The sequence below is a fragment of the Plectropomus leopardus genome, chromosome 24 (assembly GCF_026936395.1).
Source record: "Plectropomus leopardus strain MGB_pleo_1.0 chromosome 24, ASM2693639v1, whole genome shotgun sequence".
In the NCBI taxonomy this organism is placed as follows: domain Eukaryota; kingdom Metazoa; phylum Chordata; class Actinopteri; order Perciformes; family Serranidae; genus Plectropomus; species Plectropomus leopardus.
This window is the reverse complement of record NC_142199.1, coordinates 1,499,053-1,526,448: the sequence shown is the minus strand read 5'-3', so window position 1 is coordinate 1,526,448 and position 27,396 is coordinate 1,499,053. Positions and strand designations below refer to the sequence as shown.

Here is a 27,396-nt window from a genome sequence, read left to right as displayed (position 1 = left end):
TTCTTTATCTATTAGAGGAGGGGGTGGCCTTTTTTTTTGACTACAAGCCACAAATATTTTTCCTCAAGCCTCCCTGAGTGACTTTGTAAAATCCATTAGGTTTTTTTTTCTAGCTTTTTTTTTTGGTGGGTCTGCAGGTGAGGAAGGAGTCACCTTGATTTTTTTAATCATGCCTTTTAAAAAAATTAAACTCTTAAAGCAAAACCAAATGTTTTTCTCTGAAAATCAACAAAAACAGGAAGAGAAAAAAGAAATGGCCAGAAATTTAGAAAAACAGCCAATAAGGAGTGTCAATTGTCAAAAGAAAAACAAATCTTCTCACTTTATTTTATTTTTAATCTTTTTTAGGAAAACAAAGTCAGCAAAAAAATTTAGGAGCCCAAATTACAGCTGCTTCTCCTGCAGGATAAAAGTTTCAATATTCTCCGTCACACAGTGAAGAAACAGGAGTGAACACATATTTAGGATAAGCTTTCAATGTTTTATTTTTTTTCAAACAATTTCATAAGAAAGATCAAGAAGCGCTTGTGTACGGCGATGTGTATGTGTGATTTCTTTTTTTAATTGGAAGTTAATAACAGCATCCAATGGATGATCAATGAAACATTGTCTGCAGCTGAGAAATCATTTTTCAAGAAAGGATTTGTGATTTTCAAGAAGAACAAGTGTTTGCAAAAATGAGATTATCATGTGTTGAAGCTGACATCCTCTGTCACCACCAGTTACGGTCTCGTCGGCTCTAGTCGACAGCCAGCGTGCTCCTCACTGCGGGGAACAACTCGAAGAAACCCTGCAGAAGCAAGCAGACAGGAAGAGGGAGCCCAGCTTAAAAACACTACAGTCAAATAAAAAGGAAATGGAAAATATCAGCAGAAACTGAAAAAAACACAAATATAAAATCAAAGCATGAAAACAAATAACTTTCTAATTCACTAAATATTTCCTAAAGCAGAACCGGAAAAAAATAATTCATTATTTACGTCTATTTACTTGCTCGGAGTCTACTCTGCCGTTGGTCAGCGACCCAACTGCCAAAAAAATGTTGGCATTGTTTATTTCTGCAAACCTGAAAAGCCTAAAATCTACTGGAAAAACAGCAAAGGGTCCCTGAAAACACCCACATTGTAGAGATAACAAGCCATGAAAGAAAAAGTGACAGGTCCCTTAAAAACACCCACACTGGATGCTGAAAAGCTACTGGAAAATAGCTAAAAAAAATAACTAAAAAACCCCACTTAAATGACAAAAATAGCTGCAGAGAAAACAGCAACATGTCCATTAAAAAAAAAAAAAAAAAAACATGTTCGGTGTCTAAATAAGTCACTGAACAAAGAGCCACAGATCCTTAAAATATGTTTGTTCCTAAAAAGCAAAAGAAAAACTGGCAGCAGGTCCCTAAAAACACCCACATTTGGTGCCTTAAGAGCAGCAGGAAAAACAGTCATGATGACTCTGTAAAATATAACACAATAGTGTACCTGAAGACTTTTAAAATATCAACAAATTAAAAACGAAAAAAGACAGCCATCAGAAGCACCAACAGTTGAAGTTTTACGTCTTGTTTTGTGCAGACAACAACAAAAAACCAAAAATGTTCAGTTTACCATGTCACAAAGAGAAAAAATTCACATTTAAAAAGCTGGTACCAGAATTTTTTTTCAGTCAAAAACGTTACTGTGTCAATTATTGACCAATCATTTGTGCTCCAACAGTTCTGCAGTAAATCTTAACTTTATGGTGTTTATGTCAGAGTTGTTGATTTAACTCTGGTCATTTTATGGAGTTATAACAAAAAATCTGTGGTCTCAAACAACAGCTTTATGATGACATGTTTGATACCTTAAAGAGGGTGATGCTCTGCAGGACGCTGGAGGTGCAGCACATCTCTCTGATGGAGTGCATGGAGAGCGTCGGCCCTCCGATGTCCAACACAGGGATGCCGAGGCGGGAGGCCAGGATGGGTCCGATGGTGGTTCCACAGGGGCTGTCGTTACGGACCATCACGTCCTGCAGGAGATCACAGGTCAGTCGCGAGGAAAAAGGGGCTATCTACCCATGTTTGGTAAGGTGCTGGAAAAACTGACAGGTTCTAAAAAACTCAAAGGTTTGGTGCCAAAAGAAATCTCAGGAAAACAGCAAAAAAAAAAATCAACTTATCCTTCCAAAAAAGAAATCAGAAAAACACAAAAAAGTCCCTAAAATAATAAAACAACAGGTTTGAGGCCACAAAAAAACACAGTGAAAATATTTGGTGCCTTGTCAACTGCTGGAAAAACAGCATCAGGTCCTGAAAAAAAAGCAAAAAAACAAAAGCAAAAAGTCCTTAAGACAATCCTCTCTGTGTCGTCCTGGAGCAGCCGGCCGTGTTGCTAGGAGATCTGAGTTTGCTGCCGAGTGACTCAAGACACACAAGAAAAGAAATGAAGCACTGCTGAGCCTCTGTCTGCAAACAATTAACTTATAATCTCTCTCACACACACACACACACACACACACACACACACACACACACACACACACACACACACACACAGAGCACCTGCAGAGGCACGCCGACCCGGCTGGCGATCTCTCTGACCACAGAGACAGTGACGGCTGTCGTGGCATAACGCTGGTTATTGTTGATCTTGATCACTGGGCCCTAAAAGACAAATCACACAAATTCATATATTAATGTTAGTTGTTATTATTATTATTACTATGATTATTATTATTGTTATTGGTGATAACTTAGTCACAAAAATAGTGATGCAATAACAATAAAAATGGCGTAGAATAACATGTTTTATTACTATTTGTAGCAGTAGTAGTATGATTAGCATTATCATTAATTAGAAAATGAGGTAAACAAAAAATACAGTATGACTGCAACAGATTTTTTCATGCATTGATTTTGGCTCTTTGTTTACAAAACAGTCGAAAAATACTGATTAGTGCGTCTTCTTGCTTTGCATTGTGTACTTTTACTTAATATATAAAATGAGAAGTCGTAAAACTGCAAAGTGAAAGCATTTGGCAGAGTTCAGTCTAATAAATGTCTTTAAAGTTACGGCCCTAAATATAAATTACAAAAAATAAAAAATAAAATATATTAAAAAATATATATATATATTGTCTTTTTTTTTACATAAATAAATGAGCAGGTGTCTTCACCTTGTGGAAAGTAGGACGATGGTTCTCCTCATGCTTCTCCCTGAGAATAAAAACAAAAGGTTTGATAAAAAAAATTAAAAGTCAGCTTTTACAGTCTGAGATAAAGTGAGAGTGGCTGCACCCTCCTTATATCGGATACAATGATTAAATGTAACTTCTCATTCCTAATTTGTCATGATTTTAGTTGGCTGATCTTTTTCTCTAATTTATTTTTATTTTAATGCACATTCCAAACTTTCATTTGACTGGATTTTGACTGAAACGATTCAGCAGTAAAACTACATTCATGTCCAGTAAAACTAAAATTAAATGCAATCTTTCTACACTTAATGCTAAAATAACCGAGCATCTTCTGTGTGTTAATAGCAGAAATTGTGTGTGACACTGACGGGTAGTTGGGGTGCACGGCGTGCGCCATGTCGGCGCTGATCATGAAGGAGAGCGGCACAGCCTGCTGGAAGGCGGTGAGGTTGGAGGCGGAGGCGGAGAGGCGGCTGAGGATGAGCTCCGTCAGGTTGGACTTAGCACCCTGAGCGCTCTGTGATCCCACCTGCAGGAGAAACAACACGCTGTCATTGAAACTCAAAAAAAAAAAAAGTTTTTATTGAGATTAAGTCCTAAAATGTTGGAAAATGATCATCATTTCTCAGAACAAAAGGCAACATTATTAAATGTCTTGTTTTTTGTTTCTTCAAAGAGTCCAAAACCTAAAAGATATCCAGTTTACAATCAGCCTGAGGAGATTTCCCAAACAGGTTCACTTTCCGTCACACTCACCTCTTCGTTGTCGTACAGGGTGATCATGCGGATGTTGGGATCTGTGGCCAGAGAGTCTCCAGAGCAGGACTCCATCAGCCCCTGAGAGACAACAAAGATTTGGTCAACAAGAGCTCCTAAAAGCTACAAAAACGTCTGCTGAGATCATCTAACAGACTTTTTTAGTACTTTTGTGTTTGAGCAATGACACTGAGAATACTTTCAGCTATCTGCCAAATATTTTTACTTTCAGCACTTTAGCAGGTGTCGATCCAGAGAACCTAAAAGTAAAGCAGCATGCAGCATTTGGGGTCTGACCTGCAGGGCGCAGTAGCTGCTGTGGAGGTTGTCCAGACGAGGAGAGTAAATGAACTCCTCGTACACGCCTCCCAGCGCCTGCAGAGAGAAGAGATATGAGCAAAATAGTGTGCTTTAAATTTCACATTTTAGAGGAAAACATTGTGCTTTGAATTTTAGGCTTGAGGGGAAATAATGTGCTCTAAATTCCATCTTTATATTTCGGAGGGAAATTGTTTTGTTTAAAAATTCAAAATTTAGAGGAAGATGTTCCTCAAAATGTCACATTTAGAGGGACACATGCTTTTAACTTTAAATGTTAGAGGAAATATTTTGCCTTAAAATGTCACATTTTAGATGTTAATAATGCTCCTTAAAATTCACATTTTCAAATTCACATCCTCCTAAACTTCACATTTGGAATATGATCACGTTCATTTGTCCTCCACAATCATCCATTCAATAAAAGATTAAAAAATCAGCCTTGTTGCTTTAATCATAAATATCTGACGCTCTGCTGGGTGTCTGAGATCACTGCTGCCCCGGGGGGGGTTATCTGGTTATTACAGGCCACAGGAAGTCAACGGTTGACTTGCGGACTCACCGCAGGCTGAGTGTCGGCCAGACAGAGGTCAAAGTCCAGCAGGGCTTCAGGCTCGACGCCCAGCTCTGAACACAGCACCTTCACCAGCGCCGGGTGGTGCTTCTCCGCCTGAGGAGGGAACACACAACACTTCATCCTTCATTCAGAAATCAAGCACTTTGTTTTCCTCCCAGTTTTATCGTCTGAGAAAACTAGTCAGCTTTTTCATGCATTTGGTTATTTGATCATTTGTGCATGTTCCAAAAACTTTTTTTTGCTTTTACAAACACAGCTTTGAAGTTACAAACACTTTTTGGTGCAACTTTGGTCTTGCAACTACATGCATAATAAAGAAAAAAAGATAAAAATAAAAGAGGAAGCCGTGCCAATGAAACAGTATAATGCATGTAAACATTCATTTAAAGTAAATAAAGAAACAACAAAATAAAAATATAATTTACTGCAAAAAATTAATAATGCCACGTGTTTTTTTTCTATAGATAAAGGTATACTCGTTTAATTTGTACCCTGAGGTAACGCTGTGTTTTACCATGTTGGCAGCATCAGCAGCATCTCCGCTGGATGTGCTGCCCGTCTCCAGCTCCTCCTGGACAGCAGTGGCAATGATGGGCACACTAACACACACACACACACACACACACACACACACACACACACACACACACACACACACATACACGTTGAGAAATACACTATAATCAAAGTGTGTAACATAAACACATGTTGTGTCTTAATTTCCATTACACTTCCACTATCAATCAGATAACAAAATGGTCCAATTCTGTGATGTTTTCCTGTTGTTTTTCCTGTTTGTTTCCACACTTTTTATTCAGTTTATATCTGGAAAAAAGTAGCCAAATGTTTTAATGATTTTGAACGTTTTCATTCTTTTCATCCCTGTGCATGTATGTGCACTCCTCATGTATACAGAGTTCATACACATTTTAAACTAAATATTTAAATATAACTTGGGGACTGTTCACTATTTATGAGGGGAGAGGGTAGTGTAAAAAGGGGGAGACATGTCAAATATTTTTTTAAGCACTCTGGGGGGCTTTTGGGGAATGGCATACTACTTTAAATGGCTGTATTTTGTATTTATTTCACAGTTGATACTTTCGACTGTGAAACTGTCGAAACTGTAAAAACAGACATTATCGTTGGAATTTGATATTTACAAAAGTCCTTGAAGACATCATTCGCTGTTACACAGGTTTGTGAAACAAAATTCTATGACTTTTTCTAAACTTTCAGGGTATATTTAGTTTTCCAAAACTTTTCTAGGCCTGGAAATTGCTGTTTGCAAATTCCATGACTTTTACAGGTTTTTCATGATTGTATGGACCCTGTGTGTAATCTTCTGTGGGTTAACTGCTGTGTTTTGATACTTACAGGTGGTTCTCCTTGTTGGGGCCCAAGCTGTCAGTGTTGCTCTGCAGGTGGATGGCCAGGTTAGGGATCCTGAGCAGAGGCCTGGACATGTGAAACAGCCGGTGAACCAGCCGGCCGTCACTCTGCAACACAAGATGGACAAGTTTTACAAAAAATAATTTCATGCTGCCAGAGAAGAAAGAAACAACCGGTAAAACCACAAGATGTTTAAACTGAAAGAGGTATGTCTACATAATATTTTAATCTCATTTTTACCTGGGTTTCTACTCAAGAGAAAACTAAAACTGTCACAAAAAACTTGAAATAAAGATTTTACAGTAAAGGAGCTTTCAAACTGTCAGCAGTAACTTCTCTCCTAAATTCAATGACTGGCTTTGGACATTAAAATAAAAATGCTTGCAGTTGAATCAAGAGTTAACTCCAGCATGTTGGCGCTGAAAACCTTCCAGGTGCTTCACTGCTCTTGTGATTGAGTCCCGCCCCTTTTGTTCTGGATAATCGATTACTTTGTGAATCGATGCCGAATCGCCCGCACCACTGCATCTAATGATCAAATATTCCCCCGCCACGCCTCAAGTGAGAGCGGTTTAATTGTAGTAAAACTACAGAATCAGTCCTGACTGTAATTATTCGAATAAAAATCATCCAGGTACCTTGACCATGACGCGGCCAGCGAGGGTCAGGTCACGGTCGAACCAGGTGTTCCAGATGCCACCGCCGTAGCACTCCACCCCGACCTGCAGACAGCCCTGCTTCGTCCTCTTGGACCTCGTCTTCACCTGAAACACGAACACACAAACAAACAAAGAAACAAACAGATAATCTCATCTGATAATCTAATAAAATCACAGCTGATTCACTGAAGGCCTCCAATCCTAAACGGAGCTCCTGAGTGCAGGTAAATTAATATCAAACATTCAGTGAAGGTCGTGTTTCAGGTTGAATTTCAGGACAACTTTTAATTTTGCTTTGTCGTATCAAAGCACAATAATCCAGTGGAGGAATGTAACTAAGTACATTTACTCAAGTACAGCATGTTAGTTCCAATTTGAGGTACTTTCCTTGAATATTTTCTACACATGCCACTTTAAACTTTTGCCCCACTAGATTTCAGAGAGCGATACTGTACTTTTAATTCACTACATTTGTCTGAACACTTTACAAATACACTTTTTGAATAAAAACAGAACAAACGTTTATAAAATATGATGTTGTGTAATAAATTAGATTAGCAGCTATAACAACTATTTGATTAAAAAGAAGGTGATAGACAGCAAATTATTAGCCAACGGTTTTGATGAATATTTCTTAAAAATTCAACTTTTAAAAATAATTTTTAGGTATATAAGAGTTTTTTTTTTCTTTTAACTTTTTAAAAATAATTTAGAGAGTTACTTTCAGTTTTTTGGGTGTCTTTCCTCGTATTTTCTATCTAATTATTTTAAAATTTCTGTTGTGTGTTTTTTGGGGTTTCTTTTTCTATATTTTTTAATTATTTGAGATTAAGTATTTCTGTCTATGTTTTTCAATGATTTTGATTTTTGTTAATATAACTCTGAGGGTTTGAATGTCTTTTTTCTTTCTTTTTTTCTCTGTAAAATTTTAAGTTGGTGGCATGTTTTGTTTGTTTTTCAAGTTTTTTTCTGCATTGGGTACGTCTACTTTTAATACTTAAAGTATATTTTCATGATTATACTTGCTTACTTTCACTTAAGTAACCTTTTTGTGCAGGACGTTTACTTGTAACAGAGTATTTTCACAGACTGGTATTAGTACTTTTACTTAAGTAAAGGATGCGCATACTTCCTCCGCCAATGCAGTTATGTCATACCGGTCTTCAGCATGTCAGGTCAAAAACAGGACACTATGTGCTGTGACAGGAGGCCAAACACAACTGAAACATCAACAATAAAAACTCTCTCTCTGAAAACTCCTCTCTTTCATGTCTGTTGAGCTTTGGCTGCAAAAGAGATTTTACAAACCGGTAGTAAATTTTTCTGACTGCTCTCTGAAAGAGGTAAAGACTGTGATTGACAGGTGGGAGTGGGCGGGCTCTCACCCGGAGGCAGGGGTTGTCTGTGTGGGCGCCGATCATGGAGAAGCCGTTTCCTGGCAGGTAGAGTCCGCCCACAGCGAAGGCGATGAGGCTGGAGAAGTTCCTGGTCACAAAGTACTGAAGAGAGCCGAGGATGAGAGTTAAAAATCACCAATTATTCAACAAACTATGTGCAAATATTCCCGTAAACACCTAAAACTGCTTACAATGATTACACTGGCAGCTGGAAAGAGAAAAAATATTCAAAATGACTCAAAAAATCAAGTGACACAGAAGACCATTAACCCCGACCGACCTTGTTGGACGGCTTGATGTCCCACTGCTCCGTCTCCTTCAGCTCGATGAAGCCGGCCTGCAGCAGACGCTGCTTACATTCTTCAATCACTGCAGGGATTTAAAGAAGAAGAAACAATGTTTTTGACCAACGCTTCTCTGACATTAAGGCTGGGTATATAACAATAAGGTTAATTTAATCTTGTAACCATTTATCATGACTTTCTTCTTTTCAGCAGAGGCCGAGGGACTTAGGGTCCTTTTCAAACTTATCAGGATTTATTCACATTTTTACTTATAAATTTCCAGGACTTTTCCATGACTTTGAGGCAAATTTATGAAGACTATACATTCTCTGAAATGACCATCAATATCCCTTATTGCTTCATATTCTCTATTATATAATGGCATTTAATATTATTTTAAGTTATGAATTCAGAACATAATAACAACTAAATATCTTAAATATAACTTAGGGACTGTTTGTTTATTTTTTTTTTTCAAAATATGGTGATTTTAAATAGAACATGCCTTCCAAAACTGTCCCATTGTTTGGAAGATATGGTTTCTTTAAAAATCAACTAAAATGACATCAAATATTAATGTAATAAAATCTGGAATATTAAAGGATAATTCCCTTTTTTTTTTCTTTTTTTTTTTTTTTGACTTTACCGTGATATGGAGACACTCCTTTGTCCATAAACTGCAGAAACTCTTTGGCTGCTGACTGCACGGCCTCTTTGGAGCTCGTCATGATCCAAGACTGAAGAAAAAAGTGCACAAATTGACAAAAAATGAGACAACAAAGCTAGAAGCTACTGACTGCTAGCTCCAACATCAGGCATCGAGATTTCAGCCTGTCTTTCTTTGCTTTTCGATATTTAGTGACATCTATACAACAAGACAATGACGATTAATATCAGTGTAGTAAAACAGCACACAGTTAGCTCCTTAACTTTATAATTACATTGATATTATAGTGCAAAAGCTAAAGTCTGTCTGATAAAAGATGCATCAGTACTTGGCTAACCCACAGACTGTATATAATGATAAACAAACACAAAAAAAAGTCGTTATAGAGTCAAAGAAAAAAACGCCCTTTTTTAAAACATCAACACATTTTTTAAAGGAAAAAATACTGTAATTTTAAAGAAAACATGCCTTTCAAACTAAAATCTTTTAAAGAAGAAAACTGCCAATTTTTTTTTTAAGAATTGCAAAAAAAAAAAATATTAAAAATATCCTTTCCAAACCTTAATTTTTTTTAAGAAAAAGAAATTGGAAAATGAGCCAAAATTAATCTTCTTTTTTAACAGGTTTTAAAAGTTGGTAAAAAATTTAAAAGGTTTGCACAGCCAAAAAAAAGAACAACCTGGTGGGTGGCTACCAGGATGAAGAACAAAGCTGAGCTCCGAGTCTGTGCGGCCTTTTAAACGCTCTGTGACGGGACCGTTTGATGAGTGTGTGCTTTCATTTCTACTTGGTGAAAAAAATAGATTCTAGCAGAAATGTTGCAAAACCGTCCCATCTTTCCTGTATAGCACAGTTCCTCTTTAAACAGCTTTCCTTCACATTTCCTGTGCTGTCCTGATTCCCCTCTGCTTCCTCTCACTTTTTATAAACTTTCCAACACAAACATGATGATAAGGCGCAAAACGATTCACTTTGTGCACAATATGAAAAAGTAAATTCACTGTAAATTCAATTCTTGACGATGATTGCTGATTGATGATTATATACAGGTAAAAGTACCAGGGGCGTTTTCAGGATTTGGAGACATTAAGGGCTTAGTCTGGAGCTCTGCAGGAGAAAAAGGCTTTTTTTGGGGTTGCAAGGCATGCTTTTGAGTTGAGTTTTCTTTTTGTTTTTCTGGCTGATTTATTACTTTAAATGTTTTTTTAAAGGTGATCTGTTTTCTTTGAATTTCCTTTTTTTTTCTTTTTCCTTAAAAACTTTTGGCATTTTTTTTCCTTTAAAATTCTGGGTGATTTTTAATACTTTTGGCATTTTTTGCTCTTTAGAACTTTTGGCATTTTTTTTTCTTTAGGAATTTTTGGTGATTTTTTTTAAATTGCAATTTTCATTTTCTTTAAAATGTTTTGGCTTTTTTTTTCTCTCATTTTTTTTAATAAACAGGATAAGGCAAATAAGTATGCTAAGTACCTTAAGTGCGAGTTAAAAAAAAAAGTTAAAGAAACAAATTAGAACTCTATTTAGCTTAAGTTAAGTACATAAAAATATCATAGCTTGAGAGTATAATGCTAATATAAATGTAAATGTTGATGTAATGTCTCACCACAGGAACTGACCTTATATTGAGCTGAACGACAGGGGAGGAGGAAGAGGAGGAGAGTCTGAAAACGATAAAGATCTGTTTATATCAGCTGTCAGCTCACAGTGTCTCTTCTGCTCCTGAGGAAGCCCAGAGGGATGAAAACACACACACACACACACACACACACACACACACACACACACACACACACACACACACACACAAGCATTCAGCCTCTATTAATAGATGTGAGAACAACAGTCTGCAGTAGAGAATGGTGAACATACTGGGATCTTACTACATGGGAGTCTGTCTGAATACACCAGTACTGCTCCGTCATCACAGGGGTTTGACGGTGTTTGAAATGTCATAAAAATGTGCACACACATCAGAGCTGGTGAAAGCTGCAAAGTTCTGCAGTGATTGGGCTACACGGAGCTCCAAAACGCACGTCAGAGTTGGGTTAAAGTTCCTCTGACGTTGATCTAATTTAAGGGGATCATCGCTCTCACGTTCAAGAGCATATAAAATGAAATAAATACAAAGATAAAAAAACGGGATCAAAATGACATCAGAGAACCACAAAATTACCACAAAGAGGAACCAAGTGACTACGAAAACCACAACACCAACAAAAAGACACAAAATTACTTCACAAAGACACAGAACAAAAACAATGGCACACAATTGCAAAGAAAAAACCCCAAACCACCTCTGAGAGACATTGGACAACTACAGAGACACCCAAATCGACTACAAATAAATATAAAACAACTAAAAGAGACACAAACTTCCCTCAAAGAAACACAAAATAACTGCAAAGAGGCACTAAAAGACCACGAAGAGACACAAAATGACTGCCAAGAGACAGAAAACAATATAAAAAAACACAGAATTATCTCAAAAAGACATAATACCCCCCCAAAAGACCTCAAAGAGACACAAGACGACTGCACAGAGACCCAAAATGACCCAAAATGACCCAAAAAAAGGCACAAAATGACTTCAAAAGACACAAAGCAACTACAAAAAGGACACAAAATGACAAAAAGAAACATAAAAATACAACAATCTCATGTCTGTTCCCAGAGTCTATTGTTCCATAATCTGCTCATGCGAATAAAGAGTTGTTGGAGGTGCTGCAGCTGAAATTCAATGTGCACACTGTTACATATCTGAGTAAATATCCAGCAGATGAATACTGCACTGACTGGAGTGTGGGTGTCCTCTTTCTCCTGTTGTTAATAAATAAAATGTGTTTTCAAGTGATTCCTGAAAATGCAATTCAGTTGTTAAAATGTTTTTGCCTCTAACACACATTCTCAACCCGATGTGACTTAGAGCACATTTGGGTGAGCTGGCGGAGGGACGCCTCCCTTTAAATCCACCTCACTGTCACACACACCTCTAATGATCTCATCATTAATGGCACAGATTGTTTGGGTATGTGGGCTTTCTCCGGCTCTGGGAACGCCTGCAGGGACACTGTGTGCGTCTCCCAGGACGGGATAGTTTTCCTTTTTAAGGCAGGTTAGTCAGAGCTCCTCCACCCAACAGGCACCGTCATTAACAACTTGCACTGTCTCGCCATGTGAGGACGATGTCTCAAAGTCACCATCCGTCCTCACATCCTCACATCGTTATGTCGTGAGATCACAGAGGCAGGAGAAGATTTCTCAGGCGCATGATTCAACAAGTCCCAAAACTACATGACTAAATAGTTTGCTTGTCATCACTTTCCAAAACCATCCTGATTATCATTACAAAAAAGTCAAACCTGGCTTCATTTCTGCTGCGATGCAATGCAAGCAAGGGGCCACATTAAGAAGGATTTAAAAAAATGACATAAGCAACAACAAATAAATAAATGTATTAACACATACAGGGATAAGGCTGGCAAAATTTTAGATTTTAAATTCATGGCTCAAAGAAATCATAATCTCAAAATTATAATTAATCATAATTTATTCATTAAAATAATCAATTAAATTTTAAAATAATATTAGCAATAATGTTATCATTCAAGTAAACCTTTTCATTTTGCGGTTTTTCTATCAAAAAAATGGATAAATACAGAAAGTATTAAATGTTTAATTAACTAAATAAATAAAAATATAAATAGATAGAAGAATAAATACATGCTGCGATAAATACAGAAGTAAATGTAGAAGTGAACAGTACAAAAGGTAATAGGTAATTTTGAGACTTTTTGGTCCTTTTTTGTCTCTTTGTTGTCATCTTTTGTCTCCTTGAGGTTGTTTCGTGTCTCTTTGGGGTTATTTTGTGTCTCTTTGAGGTTATTTTGTGTCTCTTTGAGGCTGTTTAGTGTCTCTTTGGGGTTATTACGGGGTTTTTTAGATCATTTTGTGTCTTTTTCGGTCCCTTTTTGTCTCTTTGTTGTCATTTTTTATCTCCATGTGGTTGTTTTGTGTCTATGTGAGGTTATTTTGTGTCTCTTTGGGGTCATTGTGGGTTTGGTTTCTTTAGGCAATTTTGTGTCTTTTTTGGTCCTTCTTTGTCTCTTTGTTGTCATTTTTTTGTCTCCATGAGTTTGTTTCGTGTCTCTTTGAGGTTGTTGAGAGGGATACGTGGAAGAGGAGAGAGGATAAATAACAGAGTAGATGAAGAGGAGATGGTAGAAAGGAATGAAAGGAAGGTGACAGAAAGAGAGAGAATCGGGGAGGGCAGTTCACAGGGAGGAGGGGGTAACTACAAATAGCCGGGGGCAGTTCGTTCTTCTTCAGTGCTCCCCTCTGCTGCAGCCCTCACCAGGCTCTCTGTGTCGTCCAACATGGCCTCCTACAGCTCCTCCGCCCAAACCGCCTCCTCCTACCGCCGCCATTTCGGCCACAGCGGCTACGCCTCGCCTTCCCTCAACCGCTCCCTGCTGGGCCACAGCGCCGGCGGCGGGGGCCACGTCTCCTCCAGGGTCTATGAGGTGACCCGGACCAGCTCCACACCAGCATACCGGGTCTCCTCCAGCTACTATGGGAAGCCCCTAATGACCTCCCGCGCCTCTGTCGGGCGCTCCTACGCTGGGATGGGCGAGACGCTGGACTTCAGCCTGGCCGACGCCCTGAACCAGGAGTTCCTGACCACGCGGACCAACGAGAAGGCTGAGCTGCAGCACCTGAACGACCGCTTTGCCAGCTACATCGAGAAGGTGCGCTTCCTGGAGCAGCAGAACCAGGCGCTGACGGTGGAGGTGGAGCGGCTGCGAGGGCGTGAGCCGACGCGCATCGCCGACCTGTACGAGGAGGAGATGAGCGAGCTGAGGAGGCAGGTGGAGATCCTGACCAATCAGAGGTCACGCATAGAAGTGGAGAGGGACAACCTGGCTGACGACCTGGACAAGCTCAAACTCAGGTGGGAGGGGCAACACGACGTGTGTGTGTCTCTTTAAGAACAGGTGTGTGTGTGTGTGTGTGTGTGTTTAGTTTTTTAAGTGTGTATGCAAATGTCAGCTGGTAACAAAGGTGTGTGTGTGTGTTTGTGTGTGTGTGTGTATGTGTGTGTGTGTGGAGAGAGAGGAAAAATCTGTGTGTGCAAATATGACAGAAAGGTGGAAAAAAAGATTTTGCAGCAACTCAGACGGAGAAAAAAATAATAAAAATGCTGATAATATAAAAAAATCAAAACGTCGACTTTAAGAGGCAGTTTGACATTGAACGTTCACTAAACAAGGTAAGAATAAGTCAAGCAAAGCAAGAAATATCTGCTGATTTACAGGAACCACCTGAAGGTGAATGAAGGGGTGGATGAACAGACGAGGGGGGCCCAGGGGGCCCAGGGGCCAAAAGTGTCAGGGCCCCCCTGGCCTTCACCTGCAAAATGTCACTCAATATAACACTTACTTTTCAGAAAGAGCGTCAAAATGATTACAAAAAGATTAAATGGAACTGCAAAAAGACACAAAATAACCAAAAAAGACACAAATTACATAAAAAATAAAAATAAAAACACACAGAACCATAAAGACACACAAAATTACCAAAAAAAGTGCAAAACGACCTAAAAGAGCCACAAAATTACTACAAAAAGATACAATATCACTAAAAAAAGACACAATAGTACCTAAAAGCTAAAAAAAAAAAAAATTAATACACACCAACCAGAAGGAGACACAAAAAGACTGCAAAGAGACACAACTAAAATAAAGGCACACGATGACATCACAAAGACACAAAATTACCCCAAAAACACACACACAAAAATACCACTATGAGACTGAAAAGAACCAAAAACAGACAAAAATCACCTCAAGAAAAAAAAAACAGACATTAAAAGACCACAAAGAGATGCAAAAATGTTATTTTTTGGTCATTTTGTGTCTCTTAAGGTCGTTTTGTGTGTTTTTGGCATCATTTTGTGTTGTTAGGGGGTGAGTGTCGTTTTTTTTGGTTGTTTTTGTTTGTCTTTAAAGTAGTCATGTGTCTCTGAGGTGTCTTTTTTGGTTGTTTGGTGTCTCTTTGTAGTTTTGTGGGGATGACACTTTGGGCCCCTGGTGCCCAGTAAGCCTGTTCAGTAATTCATCCATGTTTCGGAAGAATAATGTTTCTAGAAATTCTGCTTTTTGTGATTTTTTTTTTTTTTTTTTGACTTATAAGTCAAAGTTTTGAACTGTTCTTTAGACAATATCTCAGAAGTTTTTTTTTGTATCAAACTGAGTTTGAATCCAGTTGTCATGAAGCTGCTGTTCATTGTGAAAAAAGAAATAAAAATAATTTCCCCATCATAGACAGAAGATTGAGGATGACTCATCGTTGATGCGGTGAGACAAAAACAAAAGGTTGAACTCGCTGACTCAGAGAGTGAACGACATGCCGAGTGTATTTTAGGACGCCTGTTTGAGAGGGATCAGGGATCATTACAATGACTTGACATGTAAATTTCAGCACTAAGAGTCAGTCTGAGAAAAGAAAAATTGAATCTGACATTACAGTAACCCTTTTTAGTCCATGACAGCAGAAGCACGGAGGTGTCGGACTGTTGCATAACGATGGAGGAGACACCTACGGTCACTATTATCAACATTAAAAATAGTTTCTCTGGGAGTCCAGATTTAGTTGGAACAAATAAGATCAGGACGGGAGAAAAACACAGTTCGAATTATTTAATGTCATCAAAAAAGTACCGATTATCCCGAGTTCAGCAGAATGGGTACTTTTTGATATTTAAGTACCTCATGATGACAACAATACTGGATGCAGGACTTTAACTTGTTATTGTATACCTTTAAATTTAAGTAATTCCCCTTTACTCCATTTTTGAAAACGTTCTTCCTTTGTTTTCATGTAACGTTGTGGGAACGTTTTATAAAAAAAGAGCATTTTATGATCTGTCACCTCTCACCGTCACCAAAACATCCTCACAATGTTGCAGATCAAATGTCACATCTTCGTCAGTATTTCAAGTAATAAATATCCTTAACACGTTTTTTGAACATTAGATTAAAATGTTTTCTTCAAAACATTATTGCAACATTAGCCAATGTTGTGGGAACGTTCCCTGCTAGCTGTGAAGGGGGCTGATGTGTGTTTAGTTTATCTGTTCTGGGTTACCATAGAAACATGGTGGTGCAACATGGCGATGTCCGTAGATGAAGACCCGCTCCTTATATACTGTAGATGAAAACAGCTTATTTTAAGATAACGTAAAAATCATCACTTACTTTACTTTATTTTATATTAAATAAAGCATTCTTATATTATATTCCACTTCTGCAAATATATCTCCCAAAATCTTAAACACTGGACCTTTAGCCAGTCTTGCTGAATTGCCTATGAGCAAGACCATGAATCCCCAAAATCTGCCCAGCTCCAAAAACAGAAATGTGGCACGCAGAAAACAACGCAAACTGTTGACGAGCGAAAGCCAAACAGTCGTCTGCTGCCGAGTCTGTTTCTAATCTGCAATAATCTCTGGGATGCTTCACCATAAAAATGATGAATGACCGTGTGTGTGTGTGTGTGTGTGTGTGTTACTGCCCAAGCCTGACCAAAGTTAGAGCTCATCACACACACACACTCTCTCACACACACCATGTTTACACTGTGGTCTTCTATAAAAGGAGAGGAAAGAGCTCCCACATATCTGCGGACCTCTGATGATCTGCCCTTTCTCTTCCTCTCTCTCTGGTTTACATTTTAACTGCCAGTTTCATAAAGAGCTACTGCAGTCCGTGTTAAATAATAAATATCCACTAAAGGTCCTTGAAAGGGATTTAAAAAGTTTTCACCGAGAATAAAACGATAATTTTATCTGGTTTTTTTTGCTGATGTTGCAGATTTTGTCCAAAGGTTGTGTAACATCAACAGACTGTGAATTTCCTGTCTCGATAAATACAACCAGCATCTGTTCAGAAGATGACAATATCATCCGTTATTGCTCAAGAGCTTCTTATAGAGCTTCTTACAGCAATAGATCTTACAGCAATAGCATACAATAGTTGTTTTCGGCTTTTGTCGTTCACATTTCAGGCCAGTTTTTCGACCAGCAGAATCTTTTTTTTGACATACATTTATTTTAAAAGATTTAAAATCAACTTAAAATGGTATTTAGGACATGTTTATGAGAGATGCTATACAATTTCCCAAAATGTTCTTTCCAAAACTTTCAAAATACATAAAATAATCTTTGGACATTCTTTAAAACGGTAATTAGGACCCGGCCTTAATAAAAAACAAAAAAAGCCCCCAAAATCATGTTTAGAGTTATTATAAAGGCAAAGAAGCCCCCAAAAACAGTCTATACACACACACACACACACACACAGATATATATATACATATATATATATATATATGTATATATATATATATTAGATAACTGGGACTTGTCTTTAATAGAGGCAATAAAACTCCTCCAAATTATCTTTAAGAATACATAAAAATATTTTTGTATGTTTTTTATTTTTATTTTTATTTTTATTTTAAGTAATTAGGGGCTGTCTATAATAAAGGCAATAAAAGCACACCAAAAATGATCATTACAAATAAAGATTTTTATTAATAAAATAAGTAATAAGTGTCTGTCTATGATAAGGCAATGAAAGCCCCTTAAAATGACAATTTTTTAAACAAATATTAAAAAGGCGGTAATAGTTGAGGCCTGTCAAGGACAGAGTTAATAAAAGCCCTACAAATAGTTTTTATTTCTTCTGTGAATTTGGGTGCTTTAGCAAGATTGGGCAATGCCACTGTTTTGGGTGGGTTTTTTTTTTTGTTTGTTTGTTTGTTTGGATTTTTTTAGGATATCCAGTTTTATTTAGACTCACTTTATTTAGTTTTGACCAACTTCAGGACACCAGATGTAAAAAAATTCCAAACTTTTTTTTTTCAGGGGAAAAAATGGTAGCAACTGGAGGGAAAACCAAGAATGCTGTGAGGGAATTTTTCTGAATATAGATATATTTAAGCAGCTGCCATCTTGTCTCTCATCACCTCTTCCAGACTCCAGGAGGAGATTCTCCAAAAAGAGGAAGCTGAAAACAACCTGGCTGCTTTCAGGGCGGTGAGTCCCTCAGGCGTCACTGTGTGTGAACTGTGTAATAATTCACAGGAGGAAAATGGTAGTTTTTCTGTTTTATACATGTCAAACTTCAGAGAAAAAGTTGACATGAGGTCAGTTATTTGACCTCAGAGTTGTTGAGTAAACTCAAAGTGCTGAACTTGAATACCAGTAAGTGGCTCTACTTACTTTTAATAATTTTTAAAATCGTAACTGACTTACCGAACTGTCGCAGGACGTGGACGCTGCCACTCTGGCTCGCCTGGACCTGGAGAGACGCATCGAGACGCTGCAGGAGGAGATCGCTTTCCTCAAGAAGATCCATGAAGAGGTTCTTTCTCCCTCCTCCTTCTGTTTCCGTCTTTACTTTTTGAGAGCAATAACAGCAAATATTAGGGTTTATTTAGTCATTTTTGGGGCAATTTGTTCAGAAATTTATGGGTAAAAATTGCAAAGTTGTGGGACATTTAAAGGAAAAGTGCCACAAATTATGAAAAATCACAGTTTTCATGACTGTGCTGAATCTGTCTGTTTGTTCGTGTGTGTGTGTGTGTGTGTGTGTGTGTGTGTGTGTTTGTGTAGAAGTATACAGTTTCACACACAAAGCTTGTATGTTGGCAGCAGGCCTGAGCGTCGCTGCAGCAAAGCACTGAAATCTCCCACAGCAGATGTACGACTAAAATTACTCTGTGTAGCAGCAGTGGACGTCCACGTCTCTGTAGGCTTAGCGCTGTGTGTGTGTGTGTGTGTGTGTGTGTGTGTGTGTGTGTGTGTGTGTGCTTGACGACTTGCTAAATAATGCCAAAGCAAAGTGGTTGCTTAGCGGTGTGATTATTGGTGTTTTTCAGGATTGGTTTCAGGTGACGGAGGATGATGACAGAGCAGAAACCACCACTGCTGGTCATGGGCGGGTATTCAGACAAAGTGTTCCTGGGCAGAGACATGCAAAAGCCCCCCCCCACCTCTCCTAGATAGTAACTAGAAAAACAGACTTTGTGGTGATTATGCTTCTTCGTTTTTGTTGTTTTATGTCTCTCTGAGATCGTTTTGTTTTTGGTCGGTTGTTCATTTCTCTTTGTAGCCAATTTGAGTGCAAGGCGTTTTTTTTAATTAAGTCTGTGGCTCTTTGTAGTTGTTTTTGTGTATCTGGGATCATTTTGTGGGTTTTTTAGGTAATTTTGCATCTTTTTGGTCAATTTGTGTCTCTGTAGTCATTCTGTGTTTCTTTGAGGAAATTCTGTGTCCCTCTAAATCATTTTACCTCTCTTTGTAGTTGTTTTTGTGCCTCTTTTTTGGTCAGTTTGTGACTTTTAATATTTATTTTGTGTTTCTTTGAGGTTTTTTGGTAATTATGTGTCCTTTTGAGGTAATTTTGTGTATTTTGGGTGATTTTGCATCTTTTTGGTTGGTTAGTTTTTTGTTGGTTAGTAGTCATTTTGTGTGCGTTTCTTTTTTGTAGTAATTCTACATCCGTTTGGTCAATTTGTGTCTCTCTGGGGTTGTTTTGAGTCTCTTAGATTATTTTGTGTCTTTTTTGGACATGTGACTTTCATATTTCATTCTGTGTCTTTGAAGTAATTATGTCGGGTTTTTGGGGGGTGTTACTTAAAGGCATATCTTTTTTTGTTCATTTTTGTGGTCTCTTTGCAGTTCCTTTGCATCTCTTTGTGGTCATTTTGAGTCTCTTTTGATCAGTACTTGTTGATCAGTATTTGTGTGACACTTCACAGTGAAGAGCAGGGGCCCTGACCCTTTGGGCCCCCGGTGCCTGCACCCTGTAGACTCATTCAGTAATCTATCTATGCGTATGGCTGCTGGCTGCTGGGTCCAAGAATACATCGACTGCATTTCAGTCTGAAGTGACAAGTCAGCCTGAATTAAAATCAGGGAGCAAAACTGTGCAAACAATTTTTGGCTTTAAGAAAAAACCAAACTTGTCATAACTTTAGAGTAGATAGCAAAACTCACCGCTCTGTGACCTGACATCCCTCTCCTCCACCTCCTCCTCCTCCTCCTCCTCCTCCTCCTCCTCCTCCTCCTCCTGCAGGAGATCCGCGAGCTGCAGATGCAGATGCAGGAGTCTCAGGTGCAGATCCAGATGGACATGTCCAAGCCGGACCTGACGGCAGCCCTGCGAGACATCAGAGCCCAGTATGAGGGCATCGCTGCCAAGAACATAGCAGAGGCCGAGGACTGGTACAAGTCAAAGGTGAGAGAGACGGAGACGGATATCAGCACAACATGGTGGGATTTAAAGTGGGAAAACGGTTTTCGCTTTAACTGATCATAAGGATTTAATGTTGATTGACTACAGAATAATAACACTATCTCAGTTTAGACTGGTTCCCTATAAGCCTCACTTTCACTTCTGTATGTCAGTGTGTACCATCTCCTGGAAAAATTAAGGCTCAAAACAGGAAGAGGATATTGCTTTTGTTTTCCTCTGTAGCTATGGTGATCCCCAGTTTCCAAAGAGTGCCAGGGTACGTTATTTCTCCTCAGTAGTGGAAATGGCAGACGGTGGAACAAGTGTTTGCGATTAGGTTTAGGAACAAAAAACACTTGGCTATGATTGTGAAACTATTCAGTTTTTGCTTAAAACACAATGTCCCGGAGGCACAATCACTGTTTGAAAAACAGTGACGGGTTCACTACAAACACCCACATTTTGGGGCTAAAGGGACACAGGAAATACAGTGATGGGCCCCTAAAAAACATTCATAATTCTGGGCTAAAATGCCACCGGAAAAACATCCCAGGGTCACTAAAAAACACCCATGTTTCGGGGGTTAAAAGCAGGAGGAAATTCTGTGATGTCACTAAAAAACATCCACATTTGGCGAGTAAGAGGTCGAACTAAACATGACGGCTCCCTCAAAAACACACACATTTGAGGGCTTAAAGCATTTTAAAAACAGTCATGGGTCCCAAAAAAATCACACATATTTGGAGGCTGAAAAACAGCAGTGTGCCTTTAAAAACACCAATGACTGAGGGCCAAAAATCCACCACAAAAACAGCCGCAGGTCACGAGAAACATACAAATCTAACACATTTGTGGTGGGCAGAAACGTGCAATGCCGGAATTTTATTCTGGTGACGGGGCTGTTTTGGTAGCACAAATAGCATCGGTGTGACCTTTGACCTTTGTCTCTGCAGGTGTCCGACCTGAACCAGGCGGTGAGTAAAAACAACGAGGCGCTGAAGCAGGCCCGGCAGGAGACCATGGAGTTCAGACACCAGATCCAGTCTTACACCTGCGAAATCGACTCGCTCAAAGGCACCGTACGTCTCTCACACACACACACACACACACACACACACACACACACACACACACACACACACACACACACACACACACACACAGCTCTGTCTCACTTCAGATTTGTCTCTCTGACGAGTCCAGAATGAGTCCCTGATGAGGCAGATGAGGGACATGGAGGACCGCCACGGACGTGACACCGGCAACTTCCAGGACACCATCGCCCGGCTGGAGGCAGAGATCGCCAACTTGAAGGACGAGATGGCGCGCCACCTCCGCGAGTACCAGGATCTGCTCAACGTCAAGATGGCGCTGGACGTGGAGATCGCCACCTACAGGAAACTGCTGGAAGGAGAGGAGAGCAGGTGACGCTGGAGAGATAAAATTATGAAACTACAGGATGTCAAGACTTATTGTGTTTCTGTTTTCTGTAAAAATAGCTTTCATGCTCAGTTCCCGCAGTACCAGGGGTGTTTCTAGGAAATTTGACACTGTTTTTTACTTTAAAATGTTTGGCTTTATTTTTTCTTCAAAACTTTTTTGGCTTTTTTTTCTTTACTTTTTTTTTGTGATTTTTTTTACCAAATTGCCAATTTTTATTTCTTGCAAAATGTTGCCTTTATTTCCTGTTTTATTAAGGAAAATTAAAAAAAAAACTTTGGGCAATTTTTTCCCTTTAAATTTTTTGGTGTTTTTTTTCTTTAACATTTTTTAATGACTTTTTTTCCTCTTAAAATTTTGGCAATGTCATTACTTTTAATATTTTTGGGGAAATTAAAAAAACAGCCTTTTTTCTTGCCAAATTAAAAAAAAAAAAATTCTTTAAAACTTTTTGGCAATTTGATTTTCCCTTTTTCTTTTTTGTGCCTTTTGGCGCGTTTTCTTTTCAGTACAATTTATTTTGTCTTGTGAAATGAAAATATACCCTCCAAAGCCGCAGGCCTGCCAAAAATAAAAAACAGTTTACACCATTTATTATAGCCAGAAATTGTAAAAACAGAAATTATTACAGGATTTATTAAATTTCCGGCAGTCCATGAACACATCATGTTGTCACTCAGACAGGCTCAAAGAAAATTGCCTGTAGCTTTGGAGAAGGTAAAAACAGCCAGCCCCCCTCCTCTGATAAATACAGAGCAGTCCCTTAAGTGTATTCTCATTTTTAAACATACACACTCAGGGCTGGAAGCCTCGGACGCCCAGGCCCAACAACACCTTTTGTTGATAGAAAAAAGGTCCTATTTTTGTCAAAATTCAAAGAAACTAGCAACAATATTTCATCCAAATTACATTATATTAATCGCAGAATTATGAGTTACAACACATCACATAAAACAATGCTGATAATATAAAAACAAATATCTGTGTTTGCAGGATTGCCTTACCTGTGCAGAGCTACTCCACCCTGAGCTTCAGAGGTACGAACACACCTGCTGTTACCTGAACACACCACCAGAGGGCACGCCTCTCTGTAACCAGCAGGGCTCTGTACTGACCCACAATGCACTTCACCTGCAGATGAGAGTTTAAATACCAACTACATAATATAATAAAGCAAAAATAACACTGAAAAGAATAGATTTTTGTACACATGCTTGAATTTTCTGCTTCTAATACATCAAAATAAGTTTAATGTTTTCAAATATTTTGGATCCTTCACTACACACTTATATTTTAGGGAGATTTACAAATTTTAAGTCTAAAATGTGTATGTTTGCATGTGTGTTTTTGCACTGTAACATGATTGGTCTTATTGCTAATAACATTGTCTTGCTGTGTTTAAACAGAGACCAGCCCTGAACACCAGCAGCGCTCCTCTGAGCTGCATTCAAAGAAAACTGTCCTCATCAAAACCATCGAAACCCGTGATGGAGAGGTAAAACAGTGAATACTGCACAAGACAGGACAAAGACTCTTTTCTTTTGTCACAAAAATGTCAAATCAAAATCCCCCAAAAAATGGGATGCTGTGTAAAATGTAAAAAAGAACAAAATGCAATGGTATTTGAACTGGGTTACTGTTCCCTTTTAGCTCATTCTAGTCAAGTCTTTGCACGAACACTGAAAAAACAGAAAACAATTAATTTTAATATAAACTAAAATAAACACAAAGTAAATTAAAAAATAAATAAATTTGAAAAAAGTAAAACATTTTAAGATAAAAAAAATTATTATATTATAAAATTTCATAATGAATAAATAATAAATGCATTTTTAAAATAAATTTACAAACAAAATTAAAAATAAAACAATAAAACATTTTAAAATAAATATCAAACAAACAAGTACATAAAATAAATACTTTAAATATAAATAAATATCTTGATTAATTCAGAGTATTTTCTTTTCCATTCTAGTATGGACAAATAAATGGAGGTAAAAAATCCCACAAAATAACCTTATGAAGAAAAATGTGTAAGAACAAAAATCAAGAGCAAAAAATAAGAAGGATTTAGTATTCAGTGTGGGTTAGAGCGAGACATTTTAACCTCTTGATTTTTCCCACATTGATCAGGTTAATCTCCCTCTCGTCTAAACTAATGGGTCTCAATTTATACTGATCAATAGTTAGACCGGGTCACTGCTCACTTTTAGTTAATTCTGCTCTAAATAGTGAAAATAGTCAATTCTTTGCACTGACACTGAGAACAAAGCAAACAGCTCTTTACCAGTGAAAGTGAATAACAGAAATGTGCTTCCTGAATGACGTCAAAAAATGTCACAACTTCATGCAGACAGACTCTCACTCGTGGTGCTTCCAGGCACACACACACACACACACACACACACACACACACACACACACACACACACACACACACACACACACACACACACACACACACACACACACACACACACACACGTAGCAACATGTTCAGCCGCAGACTGCCATCGAACATCCTGTCCCACCCGAGTGGAAACACGCTGCACCCGCAGCCTCCTGAGAAAACAAAAACATACATCGTAAAACATGTTAAGACAAGTCATGGTTGCTCTTTTTCTGTTTAAAAAATTGGTCTCATATCTGCATCTTCATGTGCTTGACTGACGGCGTGCTGCTGATTTTTTCCTACCCTTTTTAAAAAGTAAAAAAAAAAGGAGGTATCTCCAAAGGACAAAAGCTGCCAAAATAAAAAAAAAGTATGAATAATAAGTGTTGGGTAATATATTAATATTTGGAGTTTGTCATATGAGATATGTAAATAATATGAAATTAGTGTCTTAATGAATAAACTAAAAAATATTAAATGATTTTTTTAACAAACAAGAAATAAATTAAAGATTAAATAAACAAAAAAGATACAAATAAATAAATAAATAAATGGGAAAATTAAACAGCTAGTTTAGTAAATAAGGGAATTAAAACAAAATAATTAAGTAATTAAAACATAAATATCATTATGTCATATTAAATCAATATATTAATGTCTAGATTAGTTTTTAATGTTATATTGTTTTGTTTAAAATGATATTTTACTAGCCTGTCCTCCACCTAAATTCCTCCTAAATTAAGGACAAAAAGGACTTGATATAAAGATTTTTAAAGTGACTGATGAAATGGATAAATTCAAGAATGGCTAGGACTATTTTGTGACAGAACAAGACCATGTTAGTGTCCAAAAATGTATTTATACTTACAGGAAATGACAAGGAAAGTCAAACTACAACTTTGAAATGCTCCTGCTAACTGCACCTGACGCACAGGTGTTCTGACGTGTTCCTGGAGCCGTTTTGCCGCCACCCACATTTCATTTCCTTCAGCTGTGAGCATCTCCTAAGAAAATCAAGCACAGCACAAGGCTCCTTTATCTTTAGAGAAAAGAGGCATTTATTGAGAGCGAGAACACGTGTCCTGACCCTCACACTGTGTCTTTATCTCTCTTTGAGTGTGCTTTTACATCTTTGTTTGTGTTTTTGCCCTCCAGGTCGTCAGCGAGTCGACGCAGCACCAGAAAGACATCATGTAACCACCTGCAGAAGAGAAGAAGAAACAAAAAAACAGCAACACATCTGTACTTCTCTGAGTCGGACGGATGAAGAAAACAAGAAAAGACGCGCAAATAAAACTAAAATTAAAAAAGACTTCACAGACTTTTGATTACGGCCTGTGCTGTTCTGGTTTTAAAGTTTACTGCAATATGTGAATTTAAAGGAGGGTGGTGTTCTCATTAACATTACCTGCGTTTATTTATCGCCGCTTTCCGCTGGATACAACATACATGAGTAGCTGATTCAGCCAGAGGAACATGTTGGCATAGTTCATTTCTGCAAACCACAAACATGTTACATGTGCACATTGCGCACATGTATTATCAATGTTTTCTTTTTCTATGAGCTTTTTTTTTTTTTTTTACAGAGATATTGCTGCATGTTCAGCATGGATAGTGCCATAAAAAGGAATGGTTTTTGACTGAGATATCGCTACATTTCCAGCGTGGATTGTGGCCTGAAATGCAGTAGTCTTTTACAGAGAAACTGCTGCATTTCTAGCAGAGATAGTGTCACAAAAAGTTGTTGTTTTTACTGACACATTGCTGCATTTCCAGCTGGGATATTGCCATGAAAAGCATTTGTATTTTACCAAGACATGGCTGCATTTCTAAAGTCGATAGTGCCATAAAAAGTGGCTTTCTTTTACACACTAACATCGCTGCATTTCCTGCCAGGATAGTGTCACCAAGAGTTTTTAATCAGACATTGATACATTTCGGCAGGGTTAGTGCCACAGACAGCAGTTGAATTTTACCAAGATATCACCGCGTTTCCAGCAGAGATTGTGCCACAAGAAGCATTTTTTTTACTAAAACATTGCTTAATCTTCTGCCAGGCTTGTGCTTTTAAAAAAAGCTGTTCTTCACTGTGACGTTGTTGCATTTCCACTGGGATTTGAGCCCCCAAGACTGGTTATTTTAAACCAAAACATGATCTTTTTTTTCTGCCTAAGTGTAACCACATTAACCGCAGCGTTGTTGAAGCCTGAAGTTTCAACGTATCCGCTGCATAGTAATGTGCAAATGTAACATGTTCGTGGTTTACAGAAACGTACAATGCCAACATTTTTCCTGGCGACTGGGTAAGGCTTACTTTGCGTGCAAAATCTACCCTGCAAAAAAAAAAAACTCCATCTGATAGTCATTTCTATGTTTAACTGAGACCTAAGCACTTTATTTGTTTTGAAGAATTTTCTGGAGGGTCGGTATCAGAAGAACCAAGAAAAGGTCTGGATAAAAGATGAAAGAGGGAGTTTTTTGCAATGTAAAGGCAAATTATTAAAATGACAACACTGAAAAGAGCCTTTTTAGCAAAAGGGCCTTTCAGACGGCCCACTAAGTAAAATATTCAGGTGCTGCATACACTTCCTGCTCTGCAATGTTAAATGTCACAGACAATCCTCTGCTTTTGCATCTCATTTTTTTACCACAAAAAGTGTGCAAATGGATCCAAACCTACATAGAGAATGCTTACTTTTTTTCTTGCATTATGATTCTTCTTCTGGTTTCTTCCTCAAGGTCAAAGTTACTTTTTTGCCCAATCAGGAGCGTTATGGAGGATGAACTGTATGTGCGTGTGCTTATCAATAAAGGGACGCAGAGAGGACAGATAAAAAGAAGAGGATGGAGCGGGAGATTAAAAGGTGTCTGGAGATGAAGCGAGAGATAAGAGGGACGAGGTTGTGCGAGGTAGAAAATAAAGGAGACAGAGACAGGAGGGGGCTGCTGTCACGAGAGATAATCCCGTGTGACTTTCAAATATTATTTGCTAATAAAAGTAAAGTGGATTTCATGTTTCAGCCGATTGATTTCTGCGTGTCCT

The 27,396-nt window shown here is 38.1% G+C and overlaps 2 protein-coding genes and 1 long non-coding RNA gene across 5 annotated transcripts; 1 reads left to right on the top strand and 2 right to left on the bottom strand.

Moving 5' to 3' along the window:
• Positions 1-460: 460 nt before the first annotated feature.
• Positions 461-10,978, bottom strand: dnpep (aspartyl aminopeptidase). Of its 3 annotated transcripts, none has more exons than XM_088074330.1 (15): positions 10,841-10,978; positions 9,204-9,294; positions 8,554-8,642; positions 8,262-8,375; positions 6,856-6,981; positions 6,203-6,324; positions 5,340-5,424; positions 4,811-4,918; positions 4,228-4,305; positions 3,931-4,011; positions 3,543-3,703; positions 3,154-3,193; positions 2,540-2,641; positions 1,840-2,007; positions 461-790 (listed from the first exon to the last, which is right to left on the bottom strand). In XM_088074330.1, the coding sequence occupies exons 2-15, from the start codon at positions 9,283-9,285 to the stop codon at positions 740-742; spliced, it is 1,407 nt and encodes a 468-aa protein (XP_087930456.1). In that variant the 5' UTR covers positions 9,286-9,294; positions 10,841-10,978; the 3' UTR covers positions 461-739. The 3 variants fall into 3 exon arrangements, with proteins under 3 accessions (XP_087930456.1, XP_087930455.1, XP_087930454.1); XM_088074329.1 differs by lacking the exon at positions 10,841-10,978 and adding an exon at positions 9,904-10,026; XM_088074328.1 differs by lacking the exon at positions 10,841-10,978 and adding an exon at positions 9,785-9,940.
• Positions 10,979-13,538: 2,560 nt separating this feature from the next.
• On the top strand, positions 13,539-27,366 carry desmb (desmin b). The gene is made up of 9 exons (XM_088074327.1): positions 13,539-14,172; positions 18,258-18,318; positions 18,551-18,646; positions 20,363-20,524; positions 21,475-21,600; positions 21,725-21,945; positions 22,955-22,998; positions 23,368-23,456; positions 25,509-27,366. Exons 1-9 carry the CDS (start codon positions 13,598-13,600, stop codon positions 25,548-25,550), a joined length of 1,416 nt encoding a protein of 471 aa, XP_087930453.1. The 5' UTR covers positions 13,539-13,597; the 3' UTR covers positions 25,551-27,366.
• Positions 24,229-25,554, bottom strand: LOC148185454 (uncharacterized). The gene is made up of 3 exons (XR_015775851.1): positions 25,482-25,554; positions 25,222-25,357; positions 24,229-24,523 (listed from the first exon to the last, which is right to left on the bottom strand). It is a non-coding gene; the product is annotated as an uncharacterized LOC148185454 (long non-coding RNA).
• Positions 27,367-27,396: the final 30 nt, after the last annotated feature.